The sequence below is a fragment of the Rhodamnia argentea genome, chromosome 6 (assembly GCF_020921035.1).
Source record: "Rhodamnia argentea isolate NSW1041297 chromosome 6, ASM2092103v1, whole genome shotgun sequence".
NCBI lineage: Eukaryota > Viridiplantae > Streptophyta > Magnoliopsida > Myrtales > Myrtaceae > Rhodamnia > Rhodamnia argentea.
Window position 1 is genome coordinate 22,401,706 of NC_063155.1, and position 19,273 is coordinate 22,420,978.

The 19,273-nt window shown below is 39.7% G+C and overlaps 2 protein-coding genes and 1 non-coding gene across 6 annotated transcripts; 1 reads left to right on the top strand and 2 right to left on the bottom strand.

Moving 5' to 3' along the window:
- Positions 1–1,792: 1,792 nt before the first annotated feature.
- LOC115734211 (translation initiation factor eIF-2B subunit gamma) lies at positions 1,793–6,802 on the bottom strand. Of its 3 annotated transcripts, XM_030664841.2 has the most exons (13): positions 6,592–6,799; positions 6,372–6,467; positions 5,979–6,056; positions 4,450–4,530; positions 4,156–4,375; positions 3,996–4,054; positions 3,709–3,758; positions 3,533–3,620; positions 3,181–3,441; positions 2,987–3,079; positions 2,694–2,798; positions 2,386–2,502; positions 1,793–2,259 (listed from the first exon to the last, which is right to left on the bottom strand). In XM_030664841.2, exons 1-13 carry the CDS (start codon positions 6,655–6,657, stop codon positions 2,188–2,190), a joined length of 1,386 nt encoding a protein of 461 aa, XP_030520701.1. In that variant the 5' UTR covers positions 6,658–6,799; the 3' UTR covers positions 1,793–2,187. The 3 variants fall into 3 exon arrangements, with proteins under 3 accessions (XP_030520701.1, XP_048135978.1, XP_048135979.1); XM_048280021.1 differs by lacking the exon at positions 3,181–3,441 and having other exon boundaries at positions 6,592–6,801; XM_048280022.1 differs by lacking the exons at positions 2,987–3,079; positions 3,181–3,441 and having other exon boundaries at positions 6,592–6,802.
- Positions 6,803–6,886: 84 nt separating this feature from the next.
- Positions 6,887–6,959, top strand: TRNAA-UGC. Its single transcript has one exon. It is a non-coding gene; the product is annotated as a tRNA-Ala (tRNA).
- Positions 6,960–8,268: 1,309 nt separating this feature from the next.
- On the bottom strand, positions 8,269–18,226 carry LOC115734407 (stomatal closure-related actin-binding protein 1-like). Of its 2 annotated transcripts, none has more exons than XM_030665169.2 (13): positions 17,993–18,226; positions 17,137–17,436; positions 16,445–16,573; positions 15,729–15,821; positions 14,523–14,663; positions 14,135–14,203; positions 12,670–12,753; positions 12,298–12,475; positions 11,266–11,382; positions 11,091–11,149; positions 9,386–9,520; positions 8,747–8,896; positions 8,269–8,595 (listed from the first exon to the last, which is right to left on the bottom strand). In XM_030665169.2, the coding sequence occupies exons 2-13, from the start codon at positions 17,413–17,415 to the stop codon at positions 8,548–8,550; spliced, it is 1,482 nt and encodes a 493-aa protein (XP_030521029.1). In that variant the 5' UTR covers positions 17,416–17,436; positions 17,993–18,226; the 3' UTR covers positions 8,269–8,547. The 2 variants fall into 2 exon arrangements, with proteins under 2 accessions (XP_030521029.1, XP_030521030.1); XM_030665170.2 differs by having other exon boundaries at positions 17,137–17,505.
- Positions 18,227–19,273: the final 1,047 nt, after the last annotated feature.

The following is a 19,273-nucleotide window of genomic DNA, read 5'->3' on the forward strand; positions in this document are numbered from 1 at the left end:
CTAACAAGGGCATGGACAGCCACAGTAATGGGCATCTACTCTTTGGGGGCTAAGGCCCAATGCCAACAGTAAATGGGCCTGGATAGCCTCAAATTGGTCCATAAGTTGGGCCACGCCAGACCTTGCCTAATTCGAATCAAATTTGGCCCAGTATCTACCTCAAATGGGCCTTAAATTTGGCCACGTTGGACACTCCTGGTGTGACCCAATAGCAACCCTAAATAGGCCTGGAGCCTACAGTGGCTAAGGCCCAACAAGGCACACGTTTTTGGGCTAAAGTTGGCCCAGTGTGGATAATGATGTGCCCCGGTTGGCCCAACAGCGTCTTCAAATGGGCCTTAAGTTGGGTCAAATCTGGGATGGCCCAAATCTTTGATCTAAATTTGGCCCAACCCAGTGGGGTTTATGATGGGCCTGGATTGGGACAATATGAACCTTAATTAACGTTTTTGGTCGGAAATTGAGCCTTAACTTGGGTAGGGCCTGGCCCAACTCTTTGGGTTGGGGTGGGCCTATGTTATGGACTATTTTGGGCCTTGAGTTGTGCCTGGCCTAGCCCAGTATTGGGCCTTAACTTTTACGGCAAATATTTGAGCGTTTTTGGTCAAATATAATTGGCTTAACTTGGGCCATTTTTTCCAAATAGGCGTGGCCCGTCCCGCTGTTTGGACAACAGAATGTCTTGGGCTTATGGTTTCGCAGTTTTTATGGGCTGGAAACCCAAATAGGGCCGAGGTCCACAATTAAATCCATGATAGCCAACATTTTACCAAGAATTGAACGACCCACGTAGGCTTTTCCTGACCCATCTATTTGGGCCTGAAAGTTTTAATGTTTGCATTGAATGGGCTTGACCCCTAACTATCCCTCTCGTGATTAACAAGTTCGCAACGAAGACATCAATATCCAGGGTAGAAAAATTCTTGTGGCTAATGCAAAAAATCTCTCATATCGAGAAGAGCAACCGTCAAGCAACTAAAGGCTTGAGACGGGCATTGTGCTCCTTTTAAGCAAAAGCACGGTACATGCCTAATCTAAGGTCGCAACATCACATGATGTAAAAAGGGCCATGCCCAACGATTTAGTCCAGAAAGCAGTGAGATTCCGAATGCCCTGTCAATAGGAATCCTACTTTCAGATTCTCTGGGAGGAAGCGCGAGAGATTGTCTTATCATCCCTTTTCCATTCAATTCTAACCTTGGAACCGCATCTCTACAGCTGCAAAAGCATAGAAAGAAGAAAAGACATGCCAAAAGCATTATAGTTCCTGGAATCAGCTGTCTGTGGGTGCTTTTTGTAAGTGGTGAGTGTAGTGGGCACGGACAATTTACTTCCCCGAAATCACAAGCCCAAATCATCTATCCGGACTTCCCTTAAAAATCTGTAATCATATACAACAATCAGTGTCGTTCCCATATATTGAAGACTGGCTTATGCATGAGAATGGCCGATTAAGCAATGGCCATTCTCTCATTGGATTGCCACTTGCCATATGCCCTACAGTTTTGAGAACTGGATGTAGGATAGAGGAACGGCAGTAAGTCATGATCCGGACAATGAAGAGAATAGTTGAAGATGATGAATCAACGAGGCACCAGAGCAAGCCCCACTGTTATTGATACTGTTGAGTATCTACATAAGGTGACAACCTTTCACTGTATGCAACTCAAAACAGTAATGCCAAGTAAATTAAGACTTGTCTGCACAATTTGTACACTAACTAATGTGATCGGATGCAAGTAGCAATTAAATCACTGGGTCATATATAACACTTGTGTCGCATCACTTGGTATATCAAAGTAAATCAGCTTCCAAAAGGGCAGATCACAGCAATTGCCAACAATTGCGCAGGAAGAACTTTTCACAGTTGCCTTACAAACAGATTATATATTATAGCAACAAACTTTGACAAAACTGATCTTAATCTATTTTGACTAGAATTTTTCTGCAAAATTCAGTACCATATTGGAAACTTCAATGAACGAATAAGTGGCCAAACAAAAGAGCAGACGAATAGAACCAAAAGATTGGCATTTTCATTCCCACTGAGAACCCTCTCTATATTGACTGCAAGCGCAGCAGTCACCACAAAATCTTCCCTCACGTGGATTGTGGAAAAACTCAGATACCTCAGTTAAGTACCTCAATACTAATTGCTGTCTTCCTAGATAATAAGTATCCATTTACTCATTTCTCCTTCTTAGCCAAGGACTCTCCCTTATACTCACCGCCTGCAATAACGACAAAACCTGCTCCAACCTGGAATCAAATATGATGTATTGATGAGTTGATTTTAGCCTACCACTGGATTACATGGCTATTAATGGACATGAAGGCTTCAGCAAGCGCGCGCATGTGTGAGAAAGAGAGCAAGAGAGAGAGAACCTGGCAATCTTTCAAAACAACACGTTCTTGAAGCTGTACATTACTGCAAACTACAGACCCTTGTATCGAGCAACCATCTCCAATCGTAACATGGTTCATAATGATTGAATTAACAATCTGCATAGTGGAGAATAGGGAGAAAAAGCAAAGGAAATCGTCTCAAAACAATATTTTCGAGGAACTTTTTATATTTTTGGCTGCTTTCAATACTAAGCTAAAAAAAGTTATGGAAAGATGGAAGACATCATTTATCTTTTTCTCTATTGTTTCCTTAGCTTGATCTTCTAGTTCAAGTAAAATTACCATACCTTGACATTGGAACCTATCCGGCAGTGGCGGCCTATAACAGATCGCTTTACGCTACATTTATCCCCCATTTGAGATCCTTCCCCAAGCATACAATGTGGTCCCACCTATCACAGTAAAACCACTTCAGACACTCACATCATGAACTTCTAATATACATGAAACAATACGATTTTCAGCCAAAAATAGGCATCTTGTAATCACCCTTTACCTTTAAAGGAAGTAGCGATGTTAAATTTGCATTGGCTTCTAGATGCTAATAGGATGAATACATCGCATTAAAGTAACAACTCACAGTAGTTTTAGATCCCAGCTCCGCTGAAGGATGGATAATGTTGTTATGAGCAGAGAAAGAATAGCCTGACAGATGATTTACCTCTCCAATGACCTGATACATTTTAAAATATCAACTCAACAAGATGAAGCACATAATATTTCAAGTACAAAGTGACTAGGTTGAAAAAAATGAATCAAACAATAGACGCTCACATCACGATTGATATCGCTAAATGCTTGGATGGAGTTCAAGCGGGCGCAATACTTGCTTTTGCTGGCAATGTATACACAACATTTATGCGTTCTTCGAGCAGGGGCAGAACCATATGAATCTAACTCATGGCGTTCATGGAAATTTGGCCTCGATGAATTAGACAGAATTTGTGACAGCAATACTTGGTTGTTCTGGGAAGCAACCTTTTCATTTCCGTTCTCTTCGGGTTGTGGTGCACCATTTAGTAATATTTCGGATTTCTAAGGTTCAGATAGGAAATGAATCAACTCTGGCCATATGTAATTATCCAACCAACCGATAACTATGTACCAAGGGACTTTAGAAACTAACCAGCTGGCTCCGCACTAGATAAGGCAATAAATCCTCCTTTAAACTTTGAAATGTATCCTTCTGATGTAGAATCTCTTGCAGCACGGTCCTGGGAGGAAAAAAAGACCCACGGAAGAATGAGGGAAAGGCATCCACTTATTTATACTCGCAAAAAAAGGGGCAAAAGGTTATCAAACCTTTTGAAGGCATATAAATGAGCATCAATGAGATCAGCACGGATTTCCATCTGCATTAGAGAGAAGGATGACAGTTGATGCTAATAACCAGAAGACATTAGGAAGGCATCAGCATTCCTCTTCAGTTCTCAAGCATACATGCAACAATGTATTACACTGGACGCTTTAAGGCAGTGCAGAAAGGCATGCATGAGGGTATCAGTGTCATCTTTGTCAAGCACAGGTTTTTGGGCATTATGCAATTAACCAGATTAACCATGGGGAAAGGTAAAAGAAACATTGACTACCTCGCCTACTGCACGAAGTATACTCTTCTGAATACGGAGATCGTTCTCAAGTTCAGCACCTGCAATTAGCAAAAGACGCTACCCTATGAAGTTTCTAAGCATATAAGCAAATCTCTCCCATATACCCCTGATTTATTGTTACGTTAAATACATGTTGAACCTGTGGCAATGTATAATAGGAACTGCTTTGAACGGTCCAACCCTATGAGGTTGTAGCGTCCTGCTTTCTTGGTTTTGTCCTTTCCACCAGAGGATCCTGACTCTGCAGGACCGCTTACAGGAGCGGAGCAAAGCATTGCAGTTACCACAGCATTGTGCCGTCTATGTGCAGCTGCCACAGCTCCAGGAGGCACATCAGAAACAAGATCACCACTCACAACCTGCAAAAACATGTGTAACGCAATTATTTATAAATGTTGCATAAAGAGAATTTTAAACAGGTAACATGCTTTACCAAGATGTCTTTTGCAGTCAGATGATGTGCAATGGCTCGAAGGGCTCCAGCTGTCCCGATGTCCTCAGGTACGGCAGCAACCTGTAGCACAATAGTATTTCTCTAACTCTTTTATGAAGAAGAATATTACAAAGAATTGGCTTACTTGAAGCATAACTCAGATTAGATAAGGGGAGCATAACAGGATTGCATTATTGGCATGACACTACACTAGTCGTCACAACCAATAGAATGTTATCTGAGTGGCTGGATTCCAAAAAACCACATTTATATAAATTGTCCTACTAGAAGGCCTCAAGTAGATCAAATAATCAAAAGATCATGCTATTGCACAGTTATGTACCACAAGCTGCAAGATATCTTGGTAAAACAGTTTTTAATTGTTGGTACCAAGAATAAAGCAGCTGTGGATGCTGCCAAAGGGAGTGGCGATGCCATACGCAAAAAGGAAGAGACTCATAGAATGGCAGAGGCAAATAGAGCTTTTGCACATCTTCATTAATCCATGAACATCCTTTATATAGACACATAGAATAACAGGATACAATTCCATATATTTAACTATTTGCTAATTAATTTAAGGGCAAAACCTGAAGTACATAAGACAGTTACATTCTTCCAAGTCCTAAACAAAATACTTCCCAAACTGAACAGTATAAGTGGACATGTAAGTTTAAAAAAAACTAGATAGCGATATTAATCAAAATGGTCAAACTCTTCAAATCTGGGGATTTCTAAACAGTTGTGAACTGCCAGCTCAAGTCTGTATCATCATAGAGAACATTACTGGCAGAAATCAATTCTCAGAACTTAATATTGTTAGCACATCATAATTAGCTATGCTACTCTACTTTCAGTGGCCCCATCCTAGATGAAACGCCATGGGCCAAATTTATCTCACTAGAACAGAGAAAATGAGGAGACAACCTCAAAAGGGGCAATCAAGGAAAGTCAAAATCAGATGACCACTTGGCCATGCAGAAGTTTTCCCAGACTTTTAGAATGATTAGGTCTTGCTTAGAGTTTCCACTCCTTAGAGTTTCCACTCCCTTTCACTAGAAATATGTTTCAGATAAAGTTTTTGCAGTAACCAACAGTACTCAGCTTAATCAGAATGTAAATCGACAAGACCCAAAAGAACCTCGGATTATAATCCCCTGCTTTCAGGAAGATTAAGGACCATAAATTGCGGGTAGCATATAAAGCTGTTTTAAAGGACTAGAAACAGAAGATTGAAATTTCAAGGGAAAATCTTGCAACTTTGAAATTCTTACCATCTTTCAATCTCCTGAATCCATGTACTATAACTTAAAACAAACAGGAAGGGGCCTATTTTCAGCTAATATAATGTGAGCTCAGTGTAAAGGCATTCGAGCATCACTTATCATAACACTACATCTCCTCTCCTCAAAGCTACTTTAATGGCATTTTCTCTCCTCCTCATCTCAAGTTGGCTAGGAATAAATAAAGGTTAGCTACCATGATTGGAACCACTTGATGCCTTACTGCAGTGAGCTGCATTCTCATACCTCAACATGCAGACGGTCCACATAAGCACCCGATATCCAGCCTCCAACAAGGAGAGCCGCATGTTCTCCCTCGACAACCTAAGAACCACAACATGTACACACGCTAGCATCGGTACCAGAAACAAATTAGAAGCACAAGATAGAAGATGCAACCGGTAATCCTGACCAATTTCACATCACAGAAAAAACAAACTCATAATTATACTTGAGTTAGATCATCTGCTGCAGACCAAATAGGAAGCACTTGCAAACAATCCCGCGAAGCAAAATCAAAGCAATTTTTTCTTTACGACAGAAGAACATGAAGCACCAAAAAATGCTCGCATCCGCGGACCACAACATGCTGGGAACTGCGATTAGGGTTATGAAAGAGGAAAGCGAGAGAGAACTAACGACGATGAGATCCTTGAGGTTACTTTGCTCCAGGAGCTCCAAGACGTAGGACAGGACCGGGCGGTTGGCCACCGGGAGCAGCGCCTTAGGCACCTCCTGCAACGAATTGGACCAAGGAAAAAACACGAAGAAGAATGAGAAAACCTTCGAGAATGGAGCGAGGAGGAAAATACATCAGTTCCTCGAGGAAATCTTCGCCGCAGGAGTTGGAGGGAGTGACCTTAGAGACGAGAGGGACGAGCTTCTTCGAGAAGCCACCGGCTAACACTACCACTTGAAAATCCATCGACGGCGACGAATCGCAGAGGCTCCGTCAGTCTGCCGGTGGCGAGCGAGAGAGAGTGACTTTGAATTGAATTGTATGATCCTTCTGTTCTTTTCTCTTTCTTTTCCCTCAACGTTTTTTTGGAGGGGAGAGAGAGAGATAGAGACGACGTCTACGTCATTTTGTCTAATTGAGCAAGACCAGTGCATAAATGATACTTAGTCTTATTATTGGAGCATTAAAAGCAGTTGGGGATGTAGCTCAAATGGTAGAGCGCTCGCTTTGCATGCGAGAGGTACAGGGTTCGATACCCTGCATCTCCAAAAGCCTAGCTCTCTATCTTATTTTTGCTTCCTTACTGTTGAACCTGTTCTTGAATTTCAACTTCGAAACTTTAATTTATTTAATGTGGTTTTTGAATTTCAACTCCTCCAACTTTTTAATTGTTCAATTTAGTTCTCGAACTAGATATAAAAATATTCAACACTATGTACTTGGTTCTATGGCTAAATTGAACATGTATTAAAAAGTCAAGATATTATATTAAATAAACTAAAAGTTCATGAACAACGTGGGGTCACATTCTACATTAAACCAAAATTCAGAAACCATTTATGTTATTACCTTTTTTTATTTATGCTTATGGTCGTTATTGACAATTTCATTCTCACTTGACAAAACAACCATATATCGGTTGCCGAGATAACATTGTCGGTCATCTTTCTCCGGGCAATTTTGAAGACGGTCCTCTCTTTATGTGTTCAAGTTGCTCTCACTGCTAGCGATTCTTTCTTTAGCTTAGTTTCCGGGGTCGCGAATGGCAAAGCATAATCCTATCACATCGCAACTATGAATCTTTCTTCTTACTTAATGTGGTTTTTGAATTTCAACTCCTCCAACTTTTTAATTGTTCAATTTAGTTCTCGAACTAGATATAAAAATATTCAACACTATGTACTTGGTTCTATGGCTAAATTGAACATGTATTAAAAAGTCAAGATATTATATTAAATAAACTAAAAGTTCATGAACAACGTGGGGTCACATTCTACATTAAACCAAAATTCAGAAACCATTTATGTTATTACCTTTTTTTATTTATGCTTATGGTCGTTATTGACAATTTCATTCTCACTTGACAAAACAACCATATATCAGTTGCCGAGATAACATTGTCGGTCATCTTTCTCCGGGCAATTTTGAAGACGGTCCTCTCTTTATGTGTTCAAGTTGCTCTCACTGCTAGCGATTCTTTCTTTAGCTTAGTTTCCAGGGCCGCGAATGGCAAAGCATAATCCTATCACATCGCAACTATGAATCTTTCTTCTTATTTTTGGTCCTGTCGTCGTTAGTATCAGAACAACTGCTTAGAAATCCATGGCTACTGCGAAGTTGCAAGCGCTACTTGTTATCGGATGCGTGTGCTTCCAACTTGCTCTTTTTCCAAGCCAAGGCAAATTAGATATGGCCAAGTTTCGACTTCGTTACTTGCGCACAAATCCTGTTCTTTTGCCGACATACCTATGTGTCCAAAGCTGTCACATCCAGGCCGGCCCTCTCCAGAAATTACTACAGTTTCTCACTCGGTGGGTTCTATCTATCATCGGTGTAATGAATCAGTGTGCTAAATCATTTTCAAACAGACTGCACAAAAAACATCCGGCATGAGCTGGATACGGTCACCCAAAACATGAAATAGTTTCATACAGGGGACAAATACTCCATGTGTAATCAGATACAAAGATCTCAAACGGCAGAACAACCGGATACAGGAAAGTTGGGTTAGAATCACCCAAAACTATGACAAACAATGAAAAAGTAACACGGTCGAAAGCGCATCAACTTACAATACAGTAGACAAAGAAAGGGAAATGTAATTACACTCTACTAAAGGCAAAGATTTGAACGGAATTATCGGGTACCTATAGGTGCTCTGTCATCTGGTCCGGCAAGCATGATCTGGCAAGGGCAATTTGAATAGTTACAGAAGAAATCGGGGAGAGAAATAAGAAGTGAATCGAGCGGCAAGGAATGGACAGCGGATAGTCAAAGGCATTGTGTTGCATGCATGTACAAGAAGAGCAGCTAGAAAAAGTTAGCGAGGACTTACATTGCAATCATAAGCAAATCTTCTGGCAAGCATTACGGCAGCATTCCTTTCTCTCTCTGATTCAAATGCTAATACAAAGGAAACTCCTTGCTTCGCTTGCCAAAACAATGCCTGAGCTGCAGCATTGCCACCACCTCTAACCCCGCAGAGCTAAAGAGACGGGAAAGGACATAATAAGTGGCACCCAAGATACGGGGGTTTTAAAAAGAGAGAAGAAAAGACTAGCATGGCATGGGGGCAGTAACATATGACTGAACAAGCTTGTTCCTAAGGCATAAACTAACATTCCTAACTACAGAAAGTTAGGTTAAATTTTCTCGTCTAAGCCACCAGATATTCACTTTTACAGAAATACCACCAACAAAATGATATGATTAGAATAAGAATTTGGAAAGTTGTCAATCATGATACTCATAAAAATCAATAAAAAAATCAATAAATACGTCAGTTGAATGCAACCACAGCGAATCCCAAAAGGGTGTACCTTTCCAAAGCCATATAAGTGCATAATACAGTAAACATGTGGAAAGACAACAGTCCCTCACAGTAAATGTCAGACTTTCAAGCTGATAATTACTCCTTGGACCACACAAGAGTAATTACTGCAAACAAAGAATAACTAGCCACTCTGTTTGATACCTGCATTGAACTCGAATAATATTCTTTAGCTACGGTCGTCTTTTCTTTAGAAAGTTTCATTCTCATTCTCCCAATGTGAAGAACGTGAATAGATTCTAACGGATGTTCCACACCATTAGTCTGAGCAACCACCACCTGCAAAGCACAGCCACAAGGACCAACAAAGAGGTCAATGAATGACAATATGCATGGGCAATGATAGGCTTTTCTATACATGTAACCTCCCTAAATATATCTAGTTGAAGCTTCCAGACCAAAAATGAATTTGTTTCCATTTTCACGTGACAGATTAACCTTCAGATATGAAGACGAAACTAAAAAACATCTGAATGCGGCAACAAAAAGAGAAAAAAATCCGTGCTTTGTTGTGTATACATGATAAGAGTGATAAGGATCGGAGATTTCTGATCAGTTAGAATTTTCACACAATTAGATGTAAAAATTTCAAATGGAAAAAATAAAAAATCATAAAAAAATTATCCATCCTGCACAAAATACAGGGTGCAGGGTGTGGGGTGTGTACCGAGTAAGTAGTACAACTACAAACCGTAGAACCTAACCTGTACTCACAGGCATACCCTACAAACTCTAATACCCACATAGGAACCTATCCGATCATGCCGGTTTTGCAGGTTCAATAGGTTCTCAAGCACACCTCTAGTACTTAGGCAGTGGCTTTCTAGGGTGGACTAGCCCTCATGTATCACTTCACAAGCCCCCTTCCATTAAATCTAGGATTTGAAATGTTACAAGCTTTTCAATTATATCACTAACATCCCTTTTCCAATGCTCAATGAAACCCAGAACAAGACTAGGTGCCCATGCAGGCTGAAGAGGCAGATCTCATATCTTTTGTCAGGGGTGGGTTCAAGAAATGATTCACATGATGTAGCATTTTAAACCTGCAAGACACTGAACTATGTTTGGATAGGTTTTTGTAGTAGGTGAGGAAAATAAAGGTGAAGAAAAATGGAAGCGTTGAAAAGAAAGGTGAGGGATGATTTCTTTATGTGTTGTTTGGGAAGGATAGAAAGTGAGGGTGAAGAAGATGCGACGAATTTGATCATGTGTTAATTGGAAATAAAGAAGTATGAAAGTCTTAGAGTAAAAGTATATTTTTTCCCTTCTTCTACAATTTACAAATGAAAGAAAGGCTCAGGCAGTTTAGGAATTTTATTGAAAAGGCGAGGGTGAATTTGAAAAGTAAGTTTTTAGTACACCAATTTTATAAGTTTTCTTCACAGTTGTGGAGAGAACACTCACAGTGGGCATAGAAGATTTTAAACGCCTTGAATTTCTACACGTAGTATTTCCATAGACATTCCGATCAGATGAGTTTTCAAATCCTCAACCCAAATCTTTCCTTAGCTATACTTAGCCCCACTTTTCAATGCATCCAAACTCAGTGTTAGTTCCCACACTTCCCAAGCGCTGTAATACCATTCCGATAATGGCCTAACCCAATCTAAAAATACCAATCCCCTTAAAAAAAAATCCTCAAGTGGTGATATTATGGAGGCAAACTTTATTATGCGTCGCTTGACAAGCCCTCTCCCATTTGATGTGGAACCTAGGAGGTAACAAGAATATTTGTCGGAGATATGAACGTTTTTGCACATTTCCTATTACATCAGTTTGCAAACTTCAAGGAGAAAAAATTTGTAAACTTCATTCAAAAGCAGTTTATAGGATGAGCATGGCATACCTTGAATTGTGTGTCATGTTTCCGCACAAGTGCTTCAACATAACTTCCCAAACCAGCGGCTGCATGAAAAAATCAAACAATGCTGAATGAACACAAGCAGCATTAAGCATTAAAGAAGCTGAAACCAAAACAGTAACCTACATGGAAGGAAAGAAATAGAGAAACCTAATCAGACCTGGGTCAATTGGACCAGTGGTCGTCAAGGCAATGCGTTGGTCATCACAAACAATATCAACTTGCAGTAGTCGCCCCACATCAAAAGGCTCTGGAGCATAGATAGGTTTGGTAGCTCCTGAAACAGTACCAAATAGTGACACCAAATTCAAACAATAGTACCCAAGAGAAATGTTCTCTGAAAGTACAACTGAGTTCCAGCAGACACAGTCATTATGATACATTCAACATAATCAAGGAACCTCAAAGGAAGTTGCTTTGCTTAAGACATCCATAGAGCATTACTTTTGACATAAGATGGGGCATATGTTGCGCACAATGTAATTTAGTGGGAAAGCATCTAAACAGCACACGACATACAAGGCTAAGATAATTACGATTGATCATGTATCTCAAAGAGAAGTGCAAAGACGAAAACACTATTAAGAAGCTTATTCGATTCCGAGACCATTACAATAGAAGATGGGGTCCATCAACATTTCAAAGTTTCTGGGAAGTACCAAAGAGAAGCACTATTGCAAACCACATAGCACACATCTTAAGTTTGACACCTAGACAAAGATATTGATCATATCCCACTTCTGAAAGTTGTCCTTGCTAGCTGTTTCATAAGGTTCACATCAAAATAGTCATTAGAGTCGTAAAGCTGAAGTGAAGAGCTTGGGATAAATTTAACTACATGAACAAGCTGGCTGCAGACTTTTGTCCTCCACCCTACGAAGATGAGTTTCCATTAAGCCAGAGATAAAGCGAAATGACCGTGATACAAGTTCAGGAAAAGGCAAGCAAATTGCGATTTTTATACAATGAATTCATGTTACCTGAGCTAAAATACATTAAGCATGAGCGGTAGCATTTTATATAGATTGAGTACACGTAATTCCAACACAACCATGCTGCATGAATTAAAGGAAAAATATTGCAGTAAAGTTTTGAGTTCATGCTACAATTGAATCACTTGGTATATGCATGTCAGAATGCAGGCATGACTCCATATATGCATGTCAGCCTAAAGATGTACAAACATATATACCTGATATAAGTTCCTTACTGCCATCTTCACATGACATCCTGTGCCACTGAATTGTACATTTAGATAGTACTGGAGCACTGTCAGAGCATGGCACAATCTGCAGATAGGAACCCAGTGCTTCGGCTCCTTCTAACTCATATAGAAGCAAGCTCATCTCTCCCTTTCTCATCATTGCAAGCTGGATGAAGAGAGAAAGCAAAAGGAAAAAGGGAAAAGCTAATTGATTACTCACTTCATGAAAACAATTTTACATTTCTACAGTGGCTCTACCCACAGGTAAGTAAATTCCCACAAAATTTGGAAGTTGAGGAAAGAAGGAATTGCAAACTTTTCACATCAGATCTGCAAGAATAAGGTAAACAATGAAGGAACCTCTTTTTGAAGCTCAAGTGAACGCTTGGACTTCTCTGCAAGTTGACTCCTCAAGGCGTGCAACTCATATTCCATGTCCATGACCTATGTCATGATATAAATTCAATCGCAATAAACACAAGGAATGAACATAGACAAGAAAAAGCACACTAAGAATAACCTAATCCGTAAAATACATCCAATCAAAACAAAAGCAAGATCTCATCTTATCTACAATAAACAATCTATGCACTAGTTGCCACTCCACAATCCTTGAAACTTCACATTTTTGTAAATTAAACAGCAGGTATTCCTTTCTACTTTTATAAAGAAAAGAAGCATACTCTCCTCCATCGATGATATAGTTGCCACCTTCAATATTTTAGCTGCAACTGCCACACTCTGGAAACTAGACCGGGCTTATATTTTTTACCTCTTAAGCATATGTGACTGGTTAATTTTCCCTTTTGGTCCCCACTTAGCTATGTGATTAATATTTGAGAAATCTCATCTTCTTCTCTCCGCAGCAATTTAAATTATATTGCTTAATCAACAAAAATTGACCAGAAAGACTACATTGGAATCGTGCGTGAAGGTACAAGACTAAATTGGCAAGATTAAAAAGTTTAGAACTGAATTGGTATCCATACAATAGGTTTAGGACTAATTGGGTAATATTTCCTATCTTTGACATTTGCTATCCAAAGAAACTTAGCCTTTGTATATCACGACAACAACAAAAACTTATCTTGAGGAAATCTGTAGCTATTAAGCTTGGGATATAACAGCTTCTCTTTTTGCTCTGGCTTGCTTATCACTCCCAATATTCCCCTTTTCATGCATCAACTGAGTTTTGTTCTTATTTTTCCCTTTTTACTCCGACCGTGACTATTAAATGCAGCCATAAAATACAAGATTCACTTACAAGTATAGAAAAAGAAATGGCGGATACTTATATTTATGTGAGAAATCAATGTTGAAGACCAATTTCCTTCTTTTCACCATCTTCTATTGCAGAATCATGAAGATTGAGTTAGATAGAGAAGAACCCTGGCCCATTCCCATAATCAGATCAAGAAAAGCACATCCTCCATCTACACAGAGCACCAAAAGGAACTTTTTCTCCTCAGAGAAATTTCCTCCTTAGAGAAATTTCCTCCTCACGATTTCATACTACCACCCAAATTACCAATTCAAAGAAGTCACCCCATTCCTCCTCTTTAGTTTCTGGGTCTAGAACTAACAATGGCCCTTTCCTCTGGAACTCGTATAGGGTCATGAATCGTGATTATCTGCATCTAAGGACCACCCAATCTGAAAGAGACCCGCTTTGCCGCAGTTATAGCATGAATCTATCATAATGCAGAAACTATAAGAAAGGAGTAGGCATCTTGCCCACATGCATCAAGGAAAAGAATTTGAGAGAGATGCTCATTGAGGCAACAAATTGATGCAGTTTGAGAGGGCATCAAGCTGGCACATTTACCTTACTTCGCTGATGCAACATAATGATCCGCCTAGCTTCTTGAACCTCTTTCATTAATCCTTCCAAGTCCTAAAAGATCCAAAAGTTTACATTAGTTAGACACTGCAAATCCAGAGTCAAAGGCTAACTTTCTTGAACTGTTTGGAAAAGTGAGAGATGCAATAAACACTAGATTCCAAATGCCACCTGCATTGTATCGTAATTCTAATTCCCAAGATACAAGCAACAAAAAGCTCAACTTTGGGTAATCATGCAAAAAATATCACGGTGCCCAGAGAATTTTGCAGAGAAAGATAGTCATCATCGAGAAACCAAACTAGCCAAGAGATCAATTCCAATAATACTGTCATCAGAGAACACAAGACAGCACCACTTCTGTAACTCATACCTGTTTCCCTGAGGCTCGAGATGTACGTTCATGCTCCTGAAGGGCCTCTTCTACTCTTCGAACGGCAGCTTTCGCACTCTCAATTTCAGCACGAGCAAAAGCCCTTTCTTCATCAACAAGTTTTTTGGCATCCTCCGAAGCCTAACAAGCAACCAGTCAGTGGCAGAACAAAATTTGTGTAAAGTAATCGCAACAAACCAATCATTGAAAGACCTGAGTCTTGAAGGTCCTAATCAAACAGATAATTTTCTTCTTGTCAAAATTGAGTTGCTATCCACTTCTACAAAGAGTTCTTACACAATCTAGCAGCTTATTCTTAAAGCTATATCATCACTCTGATACATTAAGGTTCTAAATACACTGGGCTGAGTTCATGTAGTCGCAGAAAATTAAGGGGGTAAAAAAAGCAATTATGTGAAAAACGGATCTCCCACAATTATTTTCTCATGGTAAACCGTGCTTGACATAGATTTCTTGCGTGGTATTTTTTTACCGGTGTGAAGCACAAAATCTATATCCAAAGAAAATAAAGACCGCGTTTAGTATCATCTTCTATGAGGTCTTATTTTGACAAACCCAATCCACCCTTTGGTCCTGCAAAATCGAACAATGCGATATAGCCCGTAGCCCCTATTACAGCAAGATGCACAATGCGCTGCCTAGAAAAGTCCCCCCGATGGGTACTTTAAACATCAAGCCCAAATATAACCCTGTCAACTAAAAAACGTGTCCTGAACTTTTAATTTAATGCCCATCACTCCTCTAAATATATACTTCGTGTATCATTAGGCAGTTTTTAATCGGCTATCTTTCCATCACTCGTCATTTTTCCCTCAAACAGTTAAAACTGCAGTCAACCTCTCCAAAAACTGTGTACCATTACATCATGATCCTCTTCAGGAACAAAGCCCAGAAGCTTTTAGCTACCTCATGGCATCACCACAACGATCAAACCAATGGCCCCTCAAAGCTCTTAGATTGAGTGTTCATATTTTACTAGCGGTTGTTTATAATGTCTAAAGGGTTCATAAATTAAAATTTGTCTGGAAAATGTGTAGCATAGCCTGATATTTACAAAGAGAGTATCATGTGAAAACTCAACCATCCAAAACAATCTCATAATAATAATGCAAGTAGGATCCATTCGACACTCAATGACAGACCATTTATATAATATAAACAAACTTCTATTAGGAAGAAGTGCACCTGCTTGAGGAAATTTGCTAATTTCTTTACTTCAGCCTTCTCTTGGATTAACTCTCCTTCTCTTTGAGTCAACTGAGCAGCCAAAGATTCCACCTACAAGAAGCCAACTCCATTTAATTCTTTTGGGTTATAGCGCCCGCTTTACTAAAACGACTATAATGTGCTTTCAAAAACTACAATGAAATTAGACATTCCTACAGATAACATGTCCAAAGAACAAGATCTACAGCTAAAAAGGAAGTTACAAAAAAACACACTCGAAGAGTTGAAAAAGAAAAATTTACCAAGCAACTCGACATAACTAAACAGGGATACAATTGTTAAAATACTTAACTATACTCCAAAATTTTAATTTTCACCTGTATTTATCTTTCTCTGTCATGACAGCTAATTGCGACTTGCTAGACTCGAAGAAGGGGGCGTGGGGGGAGCCGAAAACCACTCAAGCAGAAAACGAAAAAAAATTATGCTACTTATATAGCCTGCAATTTGTGAACAGTGCTTAATAAGCTCACGGGATCAACAAGTCAACTTCAAATTGCTTTCCTGTTTTCAAGAGACACATGTATTTGCAAAAGAAGATAATGTTGGAGGATCATGCCATAGGAAGGGGAGGGGGGGTTATTGCAAAGGACGTAAACAGAGGCCCTTCATATACCAGAGTGATTGTTTCAATAGGAGAAAATATAATATCAGGAACAGACATGAAAACTGACCATGGTTATTGCTTCTTCGACATCATCCTTGCTTCTACCTGTCACCCGTCCTCGCAAGGATTCCAATGCATCTCTAAGCTTCTTCAATAGAACATGTTTCTCCAAGGAAGCAGCCTCCCTGAGTCGAGCCTATTTATGCACAGTCACTAATGACTTTGTTAGTACTAAAGGGCAAAGCAGAGCCCCTGTGAAGAAGATTTGACGTCTTATATATTCACTGCATGACTGGAAGGTGAAACTAATCATTAACATCACATTTACTCCATTCAGCTAGTTGAATCAGCATACCAGGAAAAAAAAATTCAGTGAAACAACCACCTCTTGTCACCTCATTTGTGTATGTACACTTAATAAAACAATGTCACAGGAAGTAATAAGCAAGAATTCCCTTTGTCTCCGTAAGAAAGAAACGGCATGTTTCATTAACACCACTACAGAGGGATGGTTACTACATGCACTGCTGGCGAAGAACATCAATCTCTATGAGCATCACTTGCAAAGAGAAAAGTGTACATTTTAGTTTCAAATTAAGAGAACATAAGCAAGGACATATGAAAGGGGAAATCATTGTTTCACTGCAGAATGCATTGCACATTATTCCTGAAATGGATTGCAGTATATCCTAAATTCATCAGTTCAAAGTACAATGACAAACAAAAGGATAAGACACTAAATCTGCTAAATCTACCTACCTCATCGGATAATTTAGCAGCAGCAGCCAGCCCTCTCTCAAATTTACTAGCAAGATCACGTACTGATAAACGCTTCTGCTGTTCTAGCAACTGAGCAGTCTCACGCGCAACAACTTCTTTCAGAGACAGAATCTTTGCATCATCTCTTGCATCTATGATCCGATTGTTGGCTCCAATTTTGTACTTTGGAAACCGAGTAGAAGCAAAAATCACGTCAGCAGACACAGCAGGGACCGGTCTTTGGATCGCAGTGCCAAATTCACGAGTCATCCTCGTCATGGTTGGAGCGGATTACCCCGTCTAAAACGATGAGTAAGCTTTATAAATAAGGAACCCAAGAAATTGCTGAATCGAAAAGGGCGTCTCAACCTACAAAAGCAACGTGGGACAGGGGGTACCAAACCTAATTAATTCTATTAGGTGAACAACAGCAAGCATTATGCACTTAATGACCGTAATACACAGTGTGACTAGAAGAAAGGGGCCAACTTGCCAAGACGGAGCTCCTATTCCGGACTATCTCGAATTACTCGGCCAAGAAAAACTATTCCCGGGTAATTTCAGCCGCAATGCCCATAGGGGCTGAAGCTAAATTCCCAAAACTGATAAAAACTCTGAATTTTTCATTTCAGGAAAATGTATATCCATGTACACAGGTTTTAATTCCCGAAATGGGGAAGAACGTTATTACCCATAACAGTTAAATGCAGAGATCAAGGGCAAAATGCCGTGAGCATAGCACAGCTATCGAATCAAGTCTCAAAAAGGAGACGAAACTGAATCAAATGCTCGTTACCGCAACATCGAGGAGGAAAAGAGGTTGCATAAGTTCGAGACTAGGAGGTGTCGAGCTTACGAATCTCGCGCGAATGAGCGAAAGCGAGCCGGGCTTGAAGTTGAGACGCTCGGATCGGGAGAGAATCAGTTCGAATTCGAAGATCCGGAAGCGGAATCACATTGCGACAACGAGCTCAGCGAGAAATCGGGAGCAGAACTGAGTGATGAAGTGAGCAGGCAGTGTTGTACGGAGTAGTTGCTCTGTTTCGTGCTCGCTTTTCGAAAAGGAAGATGAAGGGGAAATATTAAAAAAAAAAACCGCGTCCTCTTTTGTAATAGAATTAAAATATTTTACGCCGCGAGCATTTTAACGGTCAGGCCAGAATCTTGACTAATCAGCGATGACGATGGGTTATTGCATTTTGACCCCCCATATTCTCAGGATTGTCTCGATCAACCTCGTAATCCATAGTTTATGTCGGCCAACTCCTTAAACGTTATTTCTATAGGGCACGTTTTTTTAGCATCTACACAAAAGCAAAAATTTATATTATTATCCAAAAAATAAAAAATTATGTAAAAAAGTATATGAGAATCTACTATCAACCCTTAGGAGTTCTTGGGAAAAAAATCAGAGTGCGCTAACAGCAAAATTTAGACTAAGCAAAAAATCAGAAGACAAAAATAAGTTCAAATTGGCTCATATTTCAATTTGGGCTAAGAGCAGGTGACATCAATTGTCATGGTTTGATGATGGCTAGCACAATTCTTATTTCTCCTGTGCAAGTTCTGATGAGATCTTTTTTTTTTTTTTATCCTCTTCGAATTACGAGTTATTGAAAGAAAATGCACGTAACGTTTGATTTGAATGCCTTTCACAAGAGAAATGGCATATGCTAATCATTTCAATCTAATCGATTGCTTCAGTTAGCACATCTGGTTCAAAGTGTTGTAAAAATCATCACATAGGTATTAGATCTCAAACATCCGGGAAATTTTGGTCCAATAAATTTGCAGCGATTTGACTCTACAAATTAAATTATAGGCATTAACTTAGACAACTGTATAAAGGAGGCATCTCCATCTGCAACTCCAATGAATATAAAGGACTTATGCGGAGGCCTGAGCGAGTCCTTGAAATGCCCGATGGAAAGCAGGAAGCTAAGGGTGCGCATGGTAACACTTTAGATTGATTTCTCAACTTTTCCTTCAAAGCGGAAGATGATTTTTCTACTTTTACTTCGGATTAACTTCTGATTAGAAAAATTCGTTTGATTATGATTGAAAATTTCTACTTCTAGAACATTATTAACAAAATCTTCAACGGCCGGTCGGCGGGCGGCCGGCGACGATGGGTGGT

Bases quoted from the DNA above. Each gene is read 5' to 3' on its own strand.
- LOC115734211 (XM_030664841.2), bottom strand. From the start codon at position 6,657: ATGGATTTTCAAGTGGTAGTGTTAGCCGGTGGCTTCTCGAAGAAGCTC. The intron at 6,468-6,591 runs GTCACTCCCTCC...AATTCGTTGCAG, and splicing joins TCGTCCCTCTCGTCTCTAAG to GAGGTGCCTAAGGCGCTGCT. The intron at 3,759-3,995 runs GTAGTCAATGTT...TCTCTAATGCAG, and splicing joins TACTTCGTGCAGTAGGCGAG to ATGGAAATCCGTGCTGATCT.
- LOC115734407 (XM_030665169.2), bottom strand. From the start codon at position 17,415: ATGACGAGGATGACTCGTGAATTTGGCACTGCGATCCAAAGACCGGTC. The intron at 11,383-12,297 runs GTATATATGTTT...GTACTGTTTCAG, and splicing joins CAGTAAGGAACTTATATCAG to GAGCTACCAAACCTATCTAT. The intron at 8,596-8,746 runs GTAAGTCCTCGC...TGCCCTTGCCAG, and splicing joins GATTTGCTTATGATTGCAAT to ATCATGCTTGCCGGACCAGA.